Raw genomic sequence first — 14,640 nt, forward strand, 5'->3', positions numbered from 1 at the left:
TTCTTTCTATTTTAAATCCGGACCATATATATGCTGCCAAAATAACAACCACCATAAAAAGTTAAAATAATGCCGGCCAAAATACCTGGTTCTGGTTTGGGAACCTTTTAGTAAATTTAGAATTAGTATCCTAGTCATCATCACTAGAGGAGGAGGAGCTTTGAGAGCTGGCTCGTCGCAGTGGAGAAGACGAACAGTCGCGAGGAAGATCATCTCGCGATCATTTGGTTGCGACCGAGAGACTACATGATTTGTCCCAATGAGATGGGAAAACAAGGAACTTGGAGCATAGCATCACGCCCAAGTTTTTCATCAGACGAACATAGTTACACCTGAACTTTTTCAAATCTCAAGGTGCCCAAACTTACTTAACACCTTGCACACTAGAAAAAAGAAATTCATTCAAAAGGAAAGCAAACGGAATGAAGGAAACATTTTCTTTCTTGACTGAAGACGATCGAACAGAGCATGCATGCTTGAGATTCAGAGCAGGAGGGAGAGGACTGGATGGGGTCATGCATCCTTGAGACTCATCAGAGCATGCTGTCGGCGCGCGACGGCAGGCGGCGGAAGAAGTTGCTGGGCACGGCGGGCAGCCTGCTCCGGAACCTGGGGTGGCGGAGCACGTAGAGCCCGGCGACGAGCGCCACCACCCGGAACGGCGTGACGTAGAGCACCACCGCGGCGAGGAGGCAGAAGACGACGAAGAGGCAGGTCGCCCTCGGGTCGCGCCAGCTGAGCAGCGACTGCAGCCGCTCCCCCTGCGTGGCCATGTCGCCGACCACCGTCTGGATCCGCCCCGCCACGCTCCGCAGCCGGTCGTACCGCATGTACACCACGTCCTGCGGCCGCGACGTCGGGAACGTGTCCATCTCCTCGTCCAGCTCGTCCGGGTGCGCCGCCTCCGCCCACGACAGCTTCGTGTCCATGTGCGGCGGGTGGCGCGGCCGCCGCCGGTAGCCCCACAGCCCGATCAGGAACATGTAGAGGAACACCGTGGGGAGGATCAGCTCCGGGTACCACACCAGGATGAGCAGCAGCACGTGCACCAGCGCCGTCGTCGCCACGTTCTTCCACTGGCACACGTCGCCGAACCACCGCGCCGCCGCGGCGAGCCCCGAGAAGAGGGAGACGGCGCGGAAGAAGTTGGCCTTGCTCCGCCGCATGCTCCACATGTGGGACTCCACGTCGAGCATGTACTCCACCACCTCGCGCCGGAGCGGCGGCTCCGCGCGGCCCAGCCGCGCCGCCACGATGCCCATGGCCTGGTACCGGAGCGCGTCGAGCTGCGTCACCGTGAACGGGTGCAGGTAGTGCATCCGGGGCAGCAGCGGCTGCGTGTAGAGGTGGAGCATGCTGACGAGGGAGAGGCAGGTGAAGCGCACGGCGAGCCGGAGCTCGCCCATCTTCTTCACCCCCGACTTGTGGAGGGCGATGAGGGGGTAGGCGTGGGTGTACACGCGGTCGGTCTCCAGCGTGGAGAGCCGGATGCGGATCTTGCCGATGCGGCCGTCGCGCGCCGGCTGCTGTTGGCCACCATTGTTGCCGAGGTGGCAGTTGTCGAAGACGCCGATGGTGATGACGGTGCAGGGGTCGAACACCTCCCAGGTGTACTGCTCGTTCCAGGTGGGGTTGAAGGTGCCGATCATGGTGCGCGTGCGCACCCACTTCTGGCCGTACTTGGCGACGCAGTAGGCGTCGGTGGCGCCGCGGCCGTCGCGGGTCTTCATGGGCTGCAGCCCGGCGGCGCCGAGGATGCCGACCTCGAGCACGCCGACGGGCGGCTTCCAGAGCTGCCGCGCCGTGGGGCGGGTGTCGCTGATGTACATGGTGGACTCGTCCATCACGTGGTAGGCGCCCTCCAGGCAGGCACGCACGTGCACGCGGCTGGCGAACCGGAGCTCCCGCCGCGTCTCGCCCTCGATGCCGGCGCCGACGCCGAACTTCTCGAGGTCGAACCACCGCGACTGCACGAACGGCCGGTGGTCCAGCCGCTTCTCGAAGAGCTTGAGCGGCAGCGCGACGCGGCCGAGGAGGTCGTCGTTGCCGGGGGCCACCCGGTCCTCCACCATGAGCACCAGCTGCTCCTCGAACGGCTCGGCGACGACGAACAGCAGGTCCTCGTTCCACCGCGGGTTCAGCGTCGGCGCCGGCACGGCGGAGGTCTTGAGGATCTGGTTCCCCACCTGCGCCTTGACGAACACCTCCGGCGCGCGGCCCCCGCGGGCCTGCTGCGGCTGCACGTCCTGCGCCTCGATCACGTTGACGCGGAGGTACCAGAGCTTGGGCGACACGTACGCCTTGGACCGCACGCTGGCGACGCCCTCGCCGCGCACGGCGGCGGCGTCCGAGTGCCAGGCCTCCGGGAACGCCTCGTCGGCCTGCGTCCCGATCCAGACCGCCAGCATGAGCTCGCCGCGCACCTTGCCGCCCTCGCCGCGCCGGTCCTCGAGGCGGTACCACTGCGGCGCGAGCGGGCTGTCGGGCGGCACCCTCGTGGGCACCTCGGCGACGTCGAAGGTGACCTTGCCGACGTAGTCGTCGCGGCCGAGCATCTCGCGGTCCCTGAGGAAGACCTCGAGGGCGTTGGACTGGACGCGGGACTTGGAGAAGGCGAAGACCTGGTCCCACTCGGGGTTGGCGCGCCGGTCGAAGTGCCGCGTGGTGCCCTTGTAGTTGCCGAGCCGGACCTCGACGTAGGGGTCCATGGGCGCGCCGGTGATGGGGTTGGGCGGCAGGTCCTTGGCCTTGACGACGCGCACGTAGAGGAAGAACATCTGCTCCACGAGGTCGTAGGTGCTGGACGGCTTGTCCACGCCCAGCCACCCGGCGAGCCCGCCGCCGCCCGCGGGGCCCGCCGCGCCCTTGGGCCATTGCTCGCCCAGCAGCGGGTTCGTGTCCTTGAGCTGGAAGTCCTCGTGGTGCGGGTCGCCGCCGCCGCCGTGCCCGCTCATCCTTGTCCTCTTGAACCTCCATTGCAAGACGACGCCGACCACACACATCGATCGATCAGGAAAGAAAAACGAAAGGAAATCCATGAACAAACTGCATAAAATTCCATCATCATTTTTCCACTTACTGCTGCTCCGATCGACAGGTGTAAAAACTTCTGAAGCTCGTCTACTGCAGGCCGCAGCACAAGGTCGTCTCAGTGGCAATGGCGAGAGGCACTTATATGACACCTAGCTAGAAGCCCAGCACGTATGCAAGAACATCTGGACGGCAAAGAGCAAGAAGCATGTGTTAGCACGCAGAACACTAGAACAACAGCAGCAGCAGCAGCAGCAGCAGCAGCAGCAGAGCACCTTTTGCCCAGGCAGGGAAGCGTATGCTCGACCGACGATGGCCGTGGCCCTGCTGCGCTTGCTGCCTGCAGCGGGGGATCGCGGCAAAGCCCGCCGGAAGCAAAGCCGCGTCGGCGGTGACCCCGGCGAGAAGGAAGGTATACGATCGAGGGTCGTCGACAGAATCGATCAGCTAAACCTCTATCAAGCTACCCCTAAAACCCTGCTGCAGCTGTTTCAGAGGGAAGCGGCTGCGTCTGATGACCTTTTCTTGGGCTCTTTACCTTTTCTTGGGCTCTTTCATGGCGATGAGCCGCCGCTGGCGGAGGAAAAGCACGGCGGATCATGTGGCGAAAGGCGATCGAAAGAGGGTGTCAGTGCGGGGGGCGGTAAATCAAAAGCGGGCGATCGATCGATTGGGGAATCGATTCCTTGGGCTGCGGAGGGGGGCTTTGTTTATGCCCTTGGATTGGGTTGGCGAGCTCGCATCCTCTCAGTCGGGGCAAGGAACCTCGCACAGTTCGGGGACACGCGTGCCAAGGTAATTTCCGGCTGACACTCTGCAACACAGCAACGTCAGCCGGAAAAGAAGTGTTCAAAAAGCTATCTTTCTATCCACACACACACAAACATTAATGAAGACGTGTATTAGTAACATTGAGCTTGTTTCGACGTGCGGCCTCGTTTGGTTTATGCTGCGCTATTCCATTCTACAAGAAAATTTTCTATGCATAAAGTAGTAAATGAAGTCAATTTGCAAAAAAATTTCAGAGATGGGTGTAACTTTTAGCGACGAATCTAATGACAGTAATTAATCGATGATTTGCTACACTGATGCTACAGTAACCATCTTCTAATCGCGCAGTCAAAGACCTCATTAGATTCTTCAGGGTCACTAGCGCGGGGGTTCTGAAGTTGGTTTTGTAAACTGGCTTTGTTTGACACTGTAATTAGCGGTCAAAATGTCACAATTCACTAGCACGTTACAAACCAAACCGGCAAAGAAAACATCATCACATATATTGCCTATCAGTAATAGTAACTGGTAATTAGTTTCTCTCATATGGAGTGAAGCAAGTAGTACCTCTGTCTTTTGCTTGCCATTTTGTGGTAATTAGTTTCTCTCATATGGAGTGAAGCAAGTAGTACCTCTGTCTTCTTTTGCTTGCCATTTTGGACATGGACAGCGTCGCCAATAAGTAACTTTAATCATTATTTCACCCCCAATCATTTGTTAAAAAAACTTAAAAGTGTAGTAATTTGAAAATATTATTCATGACAATTTTTTATAAGAGTAAAATGCACCAGAGGTCCACCAACTTGTAAGAGTGTGCCATTTAGGTCCATGATCTTCAAAAGTGTATTTTTTGATCCATCAACATGTAATTCGTGTCACCTAGGTCCATAAACTATTAAAGTGCATTTTTAGGTCCATAAACTTGTAGTTTGTATCACTTAGGTCCATAAACTCTGAAAGTGCATTTTTAGGTTCATGAACTTCATTCATGAGCAATCGTGCGGCTATAGACCCTTAAAGGTCGCCCTGATATAGTTGTCCATGAATATCTTTCAACCCCTCATCGAGAACCACTTTGGGTTGACCCAAGTCTAACATCGTCACAAGATTTTTCGTCACAACAACTTGCACCACCATATCCGTTCACCCACGCCACGGAGGATATAATATCTTCTACCACGGTACGTATGTTGTTGAGTCCCTCTATAACCTCCTCCATCTTTCCAAAGCAATCACCCCCTACTCTCCACCCATATGGCGGGGTTATATCTGGATATAAACTTCAAAACTCACCAATGACAATCTGGAAGCCCCCTTTGAATCCCAATACATGTCAATAACCTCCAAAATAAGTCTTTCATCCCCCTCTTCCCTCCCTATGCACTTGATTTGAAATTGTGGCTCAAAATTCACCATTCTGATGAAACTCCAGCAATGTGTAGGAATTGTATAGATTCATGTTGGTGTGATATCGGTGCATGAAGGTTTGGTGGAGGGGTATGGACCTAGGTGACACACAAATTACAAGTTTATGGATCTAGGAATGAACTTTCAAGGTTTGTGGACCTAAGTGACACAAATTACAAGTTTATGGACCTAGAAATATATTTTTTGAAGTTGATGGACCTAAGTGACACCTTCTTACAAGTTGATGGCCCTCTGGTGCATTTTACTCTTTTTATAATATCATTGTGGCGTGACATATCTTCAATGTATATAAAGGTTGAGTATGCTCATTCTAAACATCTGTTTAAGAAAGGACAGAGGAGTGAATAACAACACGCTCTTTTTAGAAAAAAATCTTATATATTTTGTGTATGCAGTGCACAGAGTTTTATGAATATATAGAATAGAGTAAAACCATAGCAGAACATTTTAGCCTATGGCAAAAAGGTCCTTCGTTTTAGCTTCATTCTAAAGTAGTGAAAATGATGATTGAAGTTTTATACCTCACTTCTTCAAATACAAGTTGTAGTATCGGAACTTACACACAAACTCACACCACGCACATGCCGCAGTGTGTGTTTAACTGTGTCAATTTTTCTTCTTGTTTTCTTTGACTGAAGGGTCACGTATCAATATGCAGTGTATACCGATTGAATAATGAAAAATGTAGTGGGCATTTTGTTTTTATACATAACACACATGAATTTATCTAACAAAATACTCCCTCCGTTTCAAATTGTAAGTCATTTCAAGAATCTTGGAGAGTCAAACTATTTCAAAGTTTGACCAAAATTATAGAGAGAAATACAAAAATTTATGACATCAAATAGGTATACTATAAAAATATAACTAACAAAGAATCAAATGATACTTAATTGGTATCATAAATGGTATTATCTTGTTGTATAAATTTGATCAAACTTAGAAAATTTTGACTCTCCAAAAATTTTAAAATGACTTATAATTTGGAACGGATGGAGTAAATGAAAACAGTACATTTGAACTTCTCCAGGAAAAAAAAAAAGAAAGCTCCTCTTAGTTTTTGCGACGCCTACACTTGAAAGGACGCTAACAGCACATACAGCATGTTGTGCTGTACAAATAAGCTTAGCAAGGAAGCAGACGGAAGTTACCTTTATTCCACTGCCGGTGAGGCAGCTCAAATGTGTCAAAAAGCACGCGGCGAATATATTCCCCATCTCATCTCGCCGCCACTTACTTGGCACGATTGCGTTCAGACCCTCTTGGTGGCATCTAATCTGTGTGCTTTGATTAGGAAGATGATGATCCCAGGGTTGCATCAGCTCTGTGTGAAACTGACAGTGAAACTATTTGGGCCAAGCATAAATGAGGCCCAGCAATCGCTGAGGCCCACATGGGAAGCCCTGGGAAAACAATATATTTTGCAGAGGAAGGCCCAGAATGATGTGGATCCGGGACTGGGCTTCTCATTCAGCGAGCAGCAACGGCGGAACATTATGATATATAATGATATTTTCCCTCAAACGAAAAATATATATGATATGATGAGTGCTTTTCACGGAAAAGGTCCATTTTGGCTAACTAGATACGGAACCTCTCCAAACGCGCAAATTGTATTGGCAAAGTTTGTAGTCAAGATGAAAACCAGATTCAATCACAAACACCCCATTGTAGTAGTAGTCCTCGCTCGTCATGCAACTTTGTAGAGTATCTGGATGCTAAAAATGACGCTATGTCATGACATCAGCACCTAGCACCTGAGCGTGATAGTAATAAACTCCAAACAATTACAAACTTATTTGCTAACTATTACTCTTGCAGACCAAAGCCATACTCAGGCCCCATTGACAAATACTTGGTAAGTAATTTAACTCTTGCTGTTGGGCTTTAGACTCATGACCATGGTAGGAACTAACTTCTTTCTTCCCCATTCACAAGAACCAAGGTTGTGTTAATAAGCTGGTTCCATATATAGTGTAAGATTATCTCATTCCTAATCCTACTTGAGAACATTCGGATCGATTGTTCGGTGCCTCAGAGCCGTAGAACATGGTTGTGTTGTAGCTACTAATTTGAATACCACCGTTTTTTTTATGGAAAATAGCATTTATGCGGTGTCTCATTCTGATTTGAGAACATTTGGTTGATGTTCTGTATATCCGAGTTGTCTTTCAAAAAAAGATGTTCTGAATATCCGAGTTGTACACAGCATGGGTTGTCTTGTATCTACTAATTCGGATACCCTAACATTTTGAAAACAGCATTTATTCGGTTCTATAAATGAAATCCATTTATGCCAACAAACCGATATGGATTCCACCCAGATCATAAAAATGGGTGAGTATTACTCACTCCATCCCAAATTATTAGTCGCTTTGATTTTTCTAGATACATTGATTTTATTACTATGCACCTAGAAATGTGCATATCAAGAATTATACATCTAGAAAAATTAAAATGACTAATACTTTGGGACGGAGAAAGTAACTCATTTCTCCATGAGCATATAATAAGTCGGAGATATTATTAGTACTCCCTCAGTTCCAAATTATAGAGCATTTTATTATGCACCTAGTCATAGCATATATCTAGATGCATAGCAAATTTATATATTTATATACATCAAAGTGACCTATACTGTAATTTGGAGGGCCAATTAAATGTTAAGGATGGACTGGAGAATGATCCATAATTTTTACAAAGATTTTTCTCATGGCACAGGAGACATGATTTCCCACGCTGCACACAAACATCAAAATGGCCTCTATGAGCATTTCACAAGAAAAAATAAAATTTTTGTCTCAAATTGTTTTATGAAATTGTCCTCTCTGAGTTTTCAGATTTCAAAATCATTTTCAAGCTTCTTTATTTATCAATATTTAATTTTCCACTAAGTTAATAAAAATTAGCTAAAAACAAGATAAGGAGCAAAAGCAACCATAAATAGGGGTGGGAGGGGAATTCTCGTATGGTACCGACCCATACCATTTTTCGTAATGATACCGTTTCCATTTTTAGAAAAAATAGAAAACTTATCGTTTGCAATTAATTGTATAATTGTTTATCATCATATTTAATCTTGTTAATTTTATAAATATAAAAATTCTAACCCGATCTTTTTCATTTTCCGTATTGCAATAACAATTCCGATCGTTTCGGATCGTTTTCATCCCTAACCATAAATGAACATATATTTTATAAATATAAAAAAGTCTCACCCGATCTCTTTCATTTTTCATATTGCGATACCAATTCTGATCGTGTCAGATCGTTTTCATCCTTGACCATAAATGAACATATAGACATTCGGACTGACCTGACCCACTTTGGCCTTAGCCCACTCAAACCCTCTCACCCCACTCTTGCCGGCGGCACTTCGACGCTCGGCTAGACCTCGACGAACTGATGGACAGCGGAGGTGGAGAGGGACTCGTCGAAACAGATCGACAAGCTTTGCAATAGCATCGCGTACACCATGGCCGGCGAATACCAGACCGTCTCGGGCGCCAACGACGACAGGCTCCTCCGCCGTGGCCGGCGGCGGCCGAAACCTGTGGGCGCGATTCTTGGGTGGTTTTCCATCTAGAAACTGAAGTTAGCAAGCGACGAGCAAATCCAGCAGGCTGCTGATACAACCATAGCATAACCGAAGAAGGAATTAATGAGTGGGGAATTCCACACAAGGATGAGCACCTTCCATCTTTGGAGCCTCAGGTACTCGGATCCCCGCTCCTCCCCCAGTCCCCCACGCTATAAATCCCCTCCCCCTCGCTGCGTCGCGCGTCACCTCGAATTCGCCTCGCTATCTCCTCCTCCGCTTCCCTCCTGCTGCTCCGAGAGGTTCTTGCAGGGAAGCCATTGCTGCTTCGGGGGGTATTCTTCTTGGTGTCTGCTCTGATTTCTTGCGGGGAATTTTTTTCGGCGGCCTGTGTGGTTGCTTTCCTGATGCTGATTGTGTTTGTTTTCCATGGGCGAAGAGATGGACGCGGGCAAGTTCCCAGCGGGGATGCGCGTGCTCGCCGTCGACGACGACCGCGTCTCCCTCATGATCCTAGAGAAACAGCTGAAGCATTGTAACTACAACGGTGAGCGTTCTCGCCTTCTTGGCGGCCCCTGTGAATTTTCCTCTTGATTCCATTGTGATAGAGATCGAGGTCGACGCCAGATGAAATTTCCGAGCGATTTTTTGTTTCTTATTTTTTTGCAACTCTTGTGGCGCGTGCAGTGACAACGGTGACGGACGCGAAGACGGCGCTGGACATGCTCAGGGAGAGGAAGGACGTGGACCAGTTCGACCTGGTGATCAGTGACGTCGTCATGCCTGACATTGATGGCTTCAAACTCCTTGAGCTCATCGGCCTGGAGATGGATATCCCAGTCATCAGTAAAGCCCTTGTTGCTCAAACTCCCAGCTTGCCATTTTTATGCATGGCGTTCCTCTGATCCTAGACTTTTGAGGAGTAGTGGTACTATTTTTGGATATTACTCTAGATAGATTTTACACATTTCGGTTGGCATGCGTGATAACTGATATCCAGATAGATCTGTCGGTTCTGAATGTTTCGGATAGCGATAAATGGTCACATGTCTTGAATTACAATAAAGGTAATAACGGCTAGCTTTTGTGGTTTGTAGTTTTATATTATATCTTTTGTTCCTATGCGCTATCGGTCGTGTCGGCTTCTTAATTTTGTCGTGTGTAGGTTCGTACATGACAGTTTGTTCGTAAGCCTTATGAGGAAAATGAAATTTTGCCATTTGTAGTAACCGTTACTGTTTGTTCATAAGCGCTATAGATGGTGTTGCCCACCACTTAATGTTGTCATTTAGTCTCATGTACCGTTTCTTCATAAGCCCTATGTCGAAGTTGAATTTTATTGTTTTACTTTGGTAGTTACCGTAGATGCTAGATACAGTCAACCTGACCAAATAATGTTGCCACTTTTAGTTCCATATGTCACATTCTGTTAGTAAACCCTATAATATGCAATTGAATTTTGTCATTTATAGTGTTGTACTTGACCTCTGGTTCGTTGGACAAAAAAAAAAGGATATTCGGCCAAAATATTCTGGTGAAGTGTCTTTCTATTTTGAATTGCATGCTTGCTATCACTCTGCTTTGGTCGTAGCTCTTTTCTGTGTCCAATTGGTTTCAAGGTTTGTTTATAGGCCAAACCATAATTTTCCTTCAATTTTCTTGCACCAAATAGAAGGGTAAAACTAAAATTGCATCGCTGGAATTCAAGCCGGCCACCTGTTCTAGTCATAATTGAAGCTCATCCACTAAGCTACAGCTAAAGTTGTAAATGGAAAGTAGATAGCATATTAGTTAGCTATTTAGAAATTAAAATTTTCAAGTTTCATCACAGTTTTTTATTTCAATTTTGTTCAAAACATATATGATTTTGCAAAATTTGTTAATCTCATCAGCGAATGAATTTTCTGAATCAAACTAGCTACTGAGTTGTTGTTTGAAGTTCATTTCATATTCTACTGCTTGTTCACTAGGTTCAATCAAGCTAACTACTAACTTTTGTTGTTTGTAGTTTCATGTGTTACTGTGGGTTGGTAATTAACCATTAGGTGCAATCAAGCTAACAGGTTCATTTTGTCATTTATGTTTTCATAGAATGCCATGGGTGAGTGAGGTATAGGTGCAACCAAGACAACTTTCAAGTTTTGTGATTTGCAGTCATTACTAGTATTGTTTTCAGAAGGATGTAAAGGATGCCCTACTCTAATAAATTTGTAAAGTTTACATTATTAAATTAATAAATTCTGAAGCACAAAAGTGGTCATGATAAAGGCTTGCCCTTTTACTATGTATGTGGCATTTTCTTCAAGAAAAGAAGGTAAACAACACATAATGCCTAAAGAAATGAAAAATGGGAAAATGTTCCCAGTCAACTGAATAACATGAAGGCCACGTGATTACTTGATGTCTAATCTATCGAGTTTGTTGACTTCTGCATTTCAAAATTGATCTTATGTTGCCTTATGTCCTTTCAAAATTGATCTTATGTTGCCTTATGTCATTTCAAAATTGATCTTATGTTGGCCTTATGTCATTTCAAAATTGATCTTATGTTGCCTTATGTCATGCAGTGCTATCTGCGAATGATGAGACAGAGACCGTGATGAAGGGGATAAATCATGGTGCTTGCGACTATTTGGTAAAGCCAGTGTGCCTTGAACAACTTAGGGGCATTTGGACACATGTGGTGAGGAATAGTAAGTGTGATCCAAGGAACACCATCAGCGGTGGCAATGATGTTTCTGGTCAGAAGATACAATCTGGGGATGTTGATAAGGGTGAGAAGGATGGTGAAAACCACACCAGGAAGTATTCAAAGAAGAAGAAAAAGGATATAGATTGTGCTGATGAGGACAAGGAGAACGGGTTATCCACCCAGAAGAGGCAAAGGGTCCAGTGGCCTGGTGAACTACACCGCAAGTTTGTAGAAGCTGTCAATCAGATTGGCATGGACAGTAAGTCCTCAAATTTTGTGGCTCCTCTATCAGATTAAGTTTAATTCTTATGTTATTTTTTCTCATAACAAATCTTTTGCTGCTGTAAATACAGGGGCTGTTCCAAAGAAAATATTGGAAGTCATGAATGTGGACAGCCTCACTAGAGAGAATGTCGCAAGTCATCTTCAGGTTTTGTTTCTGCTATTATGCTTGAGTTCCTATCTGCTATAGTTAAAGATATTTGATCAAACTTGTTTCTGCCCAATTGCCATCTCAAACTCAATATTTGTGTTTATGTCAATTGAACTTGTGTTTATGATACTTATCATGGAACTTGTCTGTGTGCTCCACAAAAGTTCTTGTGCCATACGCACATCTTTGAGTTTGGGATGGCATTGAGAAGCTGCTCTAGTGCAGCTGGCTAGTGTCATTGGGGAAGAGCTAGCGGACTAGGGTTCAAATCCTGGTTCCTCACATTTGTTCAGGTGGGGTATTTAATACCTCCCCGTAGCCCACATCATAGTTTGGGATGGCATTCGCACACACATTTCTGGAGTTAGTGAAACTGTAGTCTACAGAACAATTTCAGTTTTCTTTTTCCTCCTGAATATGTTCCAGAAACTACAGAGCTCATTTCATTTCTTTTATTTCCATGTCAATCTTTTTGTCTTAACAAAAACTTGTTTATCTTGTGGTTTCAGAAGTACCGCATCTTCCTGAGAAAGCTCAGTGAGGGCAAACTCAAGAAATCTAGTCCATTTGCTGATGGACCCAAAGCATGGCACAGCGACTGGGTGCCTGCTAATAGCAATATGAACGTAGCCGAAAGTTCTGAGCATTATCCAGAACTTGGTAGATACCAGTCAGCCCCATCCTTAGTTACCTCTCCAAGATCAAGCAACCTTTTTGCAAGCATGAATTCACCATCTGTGCTCGGAGCACACTCTTTTCTGCCTACTCAGTCAGTTCAGCTCGGGAGCTCGCAGAGAAACGCTTGCATTCCTCGGCGGGACACGGATCTGGCTGGTCATGGTGTCAACCTGTCAGGTGCCAGCCAATGCTTCCCTTCCGGTCCTGGTAGCTCCTTTGCAAATATACCAAATGGTGTGGTGTTCAACACAAGCAAACCTCTCTCTCTTGGTATTTCTGGCAGTTCATTTGCAAATATCTCAAGTGACAGCCCACCATTGGCCTCGAGCATGCGCTTTCCTTCACCTCTTTCTGGCAGCTGCTATGCGAGCATATTGCGTGGCAAGATTCTGGGGGCAAATAGAGGTATTCCTTTTGATGACATAGCAGATGGTGAGATTCAGGCTCCTTCCATACATTTACCATTGCACTCTTCTGAGTTGGTGAATCAGTCCCCGGATCAGATTCAATCATCTTTTGCTGGCCTATTCAACCAAGTTGCCAGGGAGGGTCACCAATTTGCAGGACCTAGCAACTCCTGGAAAGCTGCTGTGCCGTCAAGGTTTCCTGATCTTAGTCACAACGTTGGAATGTCTAAAGATCCATCACAGGGGAACATCGTCAAGATCAACCAGTTGTCAAGACTTGCAGCCTCCTCTGGACAGATTTCAATCTTTGGAAATTTGTATCAGAACCAAATTGCAGGGACCATAGGTAAAACTGCACCTGCATTAAGTTTCAGTGAGCAGGTGGCACCATTGAACTTTGGAAGCAACACACATTATACAGCGATGCCGATTGGTAACTCTGATCTAGGAAGTTCTTCAAGCACCAGACCTTCATTGCCTAACCTTCAGATAGACAATTCCGGCATGCCAACCCAGATACTGAATGGTGAGGATGCAATTGGCAACCACCCTGAAGGTGGTACCATTAATCAGCAAGCTGTTGACGATCAAGTGATTAACAACAATGAGTTTCTTGTTGGATCAAGTGAGGTGCAGAATGGAGCAAGTGGTGACCTGGATGAATTTTTTGCTGACATGGTTGATGAAGTAAGATCCTTTCTTATTCTTCTTTCTGAATAAATTCTTCTCATTCCAATCTGCCTGCTTTGTACTGATTTTTTCGTTGAGTTTCATTTTTTCGCTGAAAGCAAATGCTACAAGCAAAGAATTTACTTAACTGATGTCGGTTTAGTTACTTGTAGTTGTTATGCCCGTTCATGCATAATCTCAAACATAAGACATGTTTAGGTGTTAGCTTATTTTGACTCTTTTTTTGTCTAAGAATATTTGCAGGCTTTACATGTGAAAATTAATGGCTACTACTTAGGTGAGGTTCATCTAACTGAACTTCTTTAATTGTAGCAGAATTTCATCAACAATGGTGATGCTTTCCCCTGTGGGGACTGGAACTTTGCCCCTTGACGTCATATCTGGGAGAGATGTTTCTTCATCTATGTAGCTCATGGTTCTTGCATGTTGTATGTGCAAAAATTGTGCTCTGTAGCAGGCTAGCTAGGAGCAGGCCATCTTCAATGGAATCCCATGTTTATCTACTTTAGCGTAGTCATGTGGGTTCTCTTTTGTATCAGCTGTAGCTTTTAACTTGTTGGTGTTAACTGTTAAGTTTGGCGGGAGGTGTGGATGTACCACCCCTTGACAACTCTCGGTCCAACTGTCAACGTCGGCTCAAAATTTGGTGGCTATTTTCAGTTTTATACAAAACCACCTAGCCCCTCTTATGGATCATTTTTTTAGTTGGAATCGTGAAATGTTATGGCAGGTAAAACCAGCTTATGTGTATGTTTTAGATATCCGGTGGTATGATTTTTGTGAACTATCTGAAATGCGTTTGATCTGTTTTTCCAATCCATGCAATGTTTTTTTCTTGAAATTGGACGGATAGCCCTGATTTACATGCAGAGAACTGACAGAATAAGTGCAATATGGCTTCATTGTTCGCTATCTTAGAATTATAGAGGCAGAAGTAGCGCAGAGCATGAAGGGAACCTTCAATTCATAAGAC

The 14,640-nt window shown here is 46.1% G+C and overlaps 2 protein-coding genes across 6 annotated transcripts; one reads left to right on the forward strand and one right to left on the reverse strand.

Annotated features, from left to right (window-relative positions):
* Nucleotides 1-247: 247 nt before the first annotated feature.
* On the reverse strand, nt 248-3,770 carry LOC120671122 (FT-interacting protein 1). 4 transcript variants are annotated; one of them, XM_039951368.1, is made up of 3 exons: nt 3,306-3,770; nt 3,080-3,215; nt 248-2,963 (listed from the first exon to the last, which is right to left on the reverse strand). In XM_039951368.1, the coding sequence occupies exon 3, from the start codon at nt 2,952-2,954 to the stop codon at nt 534-536; it is 2,421 nt and encodes an 806-aa protein (XP_039807302.1). In that variant the 5' UTR covers nt 2,955-2,963; nt 3,080-3,215; nt 3,306-3,770; the 3' UTR covers nt 248-533. The 4 variants fall into 4 exon arrangements, with proteins under 4 accessions (XP_039807302.1, XP_039807301.1, XP_039807300.1 ...); XM_039951367.1 differs by having other exon boundaries at nt 248-2,970; XM_039951366.1 differs by having other exon boundaries at nt 248-3,215; nt 3,569-3,770.
* A 4,805-nt stretch (nt 3,771-8,575) lies between these two features.
* LOC120668504 (two-component response regulator ORR24-like) lies at nt 8,576-14,363 on the forward strand. 2 transcript variants are annotated; one of them, XM_039948240.1, is made up of 7 exons: nt 8,576-8,943; nt 9,207-9,314; nt 9,455-9,613; nt 11,335-11,718; nt 11,813-11,889; nt 12,402-13,664; nt 13,980-14,363. In XM_039948240.1, exons 2-7 carry the CDS (start codon nt 9,209-9,211, stop codon nt 14,037-14,039), a joined length of 2,049 nt encoding a protein of 682 aa, XP_039804174.1. In that variant the 5' UTR covers nt 8,576-8,943; nt 9,207-9,208; the 3' UTR covers nt 14,040-14,363. The 2 variants fall into 2 exon arrangements, with proteins under 2 accessions (XP_039804174.1, XP_039804175.1); XM_039948241.1 differs by having other exon boundaries at nt 13,983-14,363.
* Nucleotides 14,364-14,640: the final 277 nt, after the last annotated feature.

Source organism: Panicum virgatum, chromosome 4N, assembly GCF_016808335.1.
Source record: "Panicum virgatum strain AP13 chromosome 4N, P.virgatum_v5, whole genome shotgun sequence".
NCBI classification, from domain to species: Eukaryota; Viridiplantae; Streptophyta; class Magnoliopsida; order Poales; family Poaceae; genus Panicum; species Panicum virgatum.

Bases quoted from the DNA above. Each gene is read 5' to 3' on its own strand.
- LOC120671122 (XM_039951366.1), bottom strand. From the start codon at position 3,038: ATGGATTTCCTTTCGTTTTTCTTTCCTGATCGATCGATGTGTGTGGTC.
- LOC120668504 (XM_039948240.1), top strand. From the start codon at position 9,209: ATGGACGCGGGCAAGTTCCCAGCGGGGATGCGCGTGCTCGCCGTCGAC. The intron at 9,315-9,454 runs GTGAGCGTTCTC...TGGCGCGTGCAG, and splicing joins GAAGCATTGTAACTACAACG to TGACAACGGTGACGGACGCG. The intron at 9,614-11,334 runs GTAAAGCCCTTG...TATGTCATGCAG, and splicing joins GATGGATATCCCAGTCATCA to TGCTATCTGCGAATGATGAG.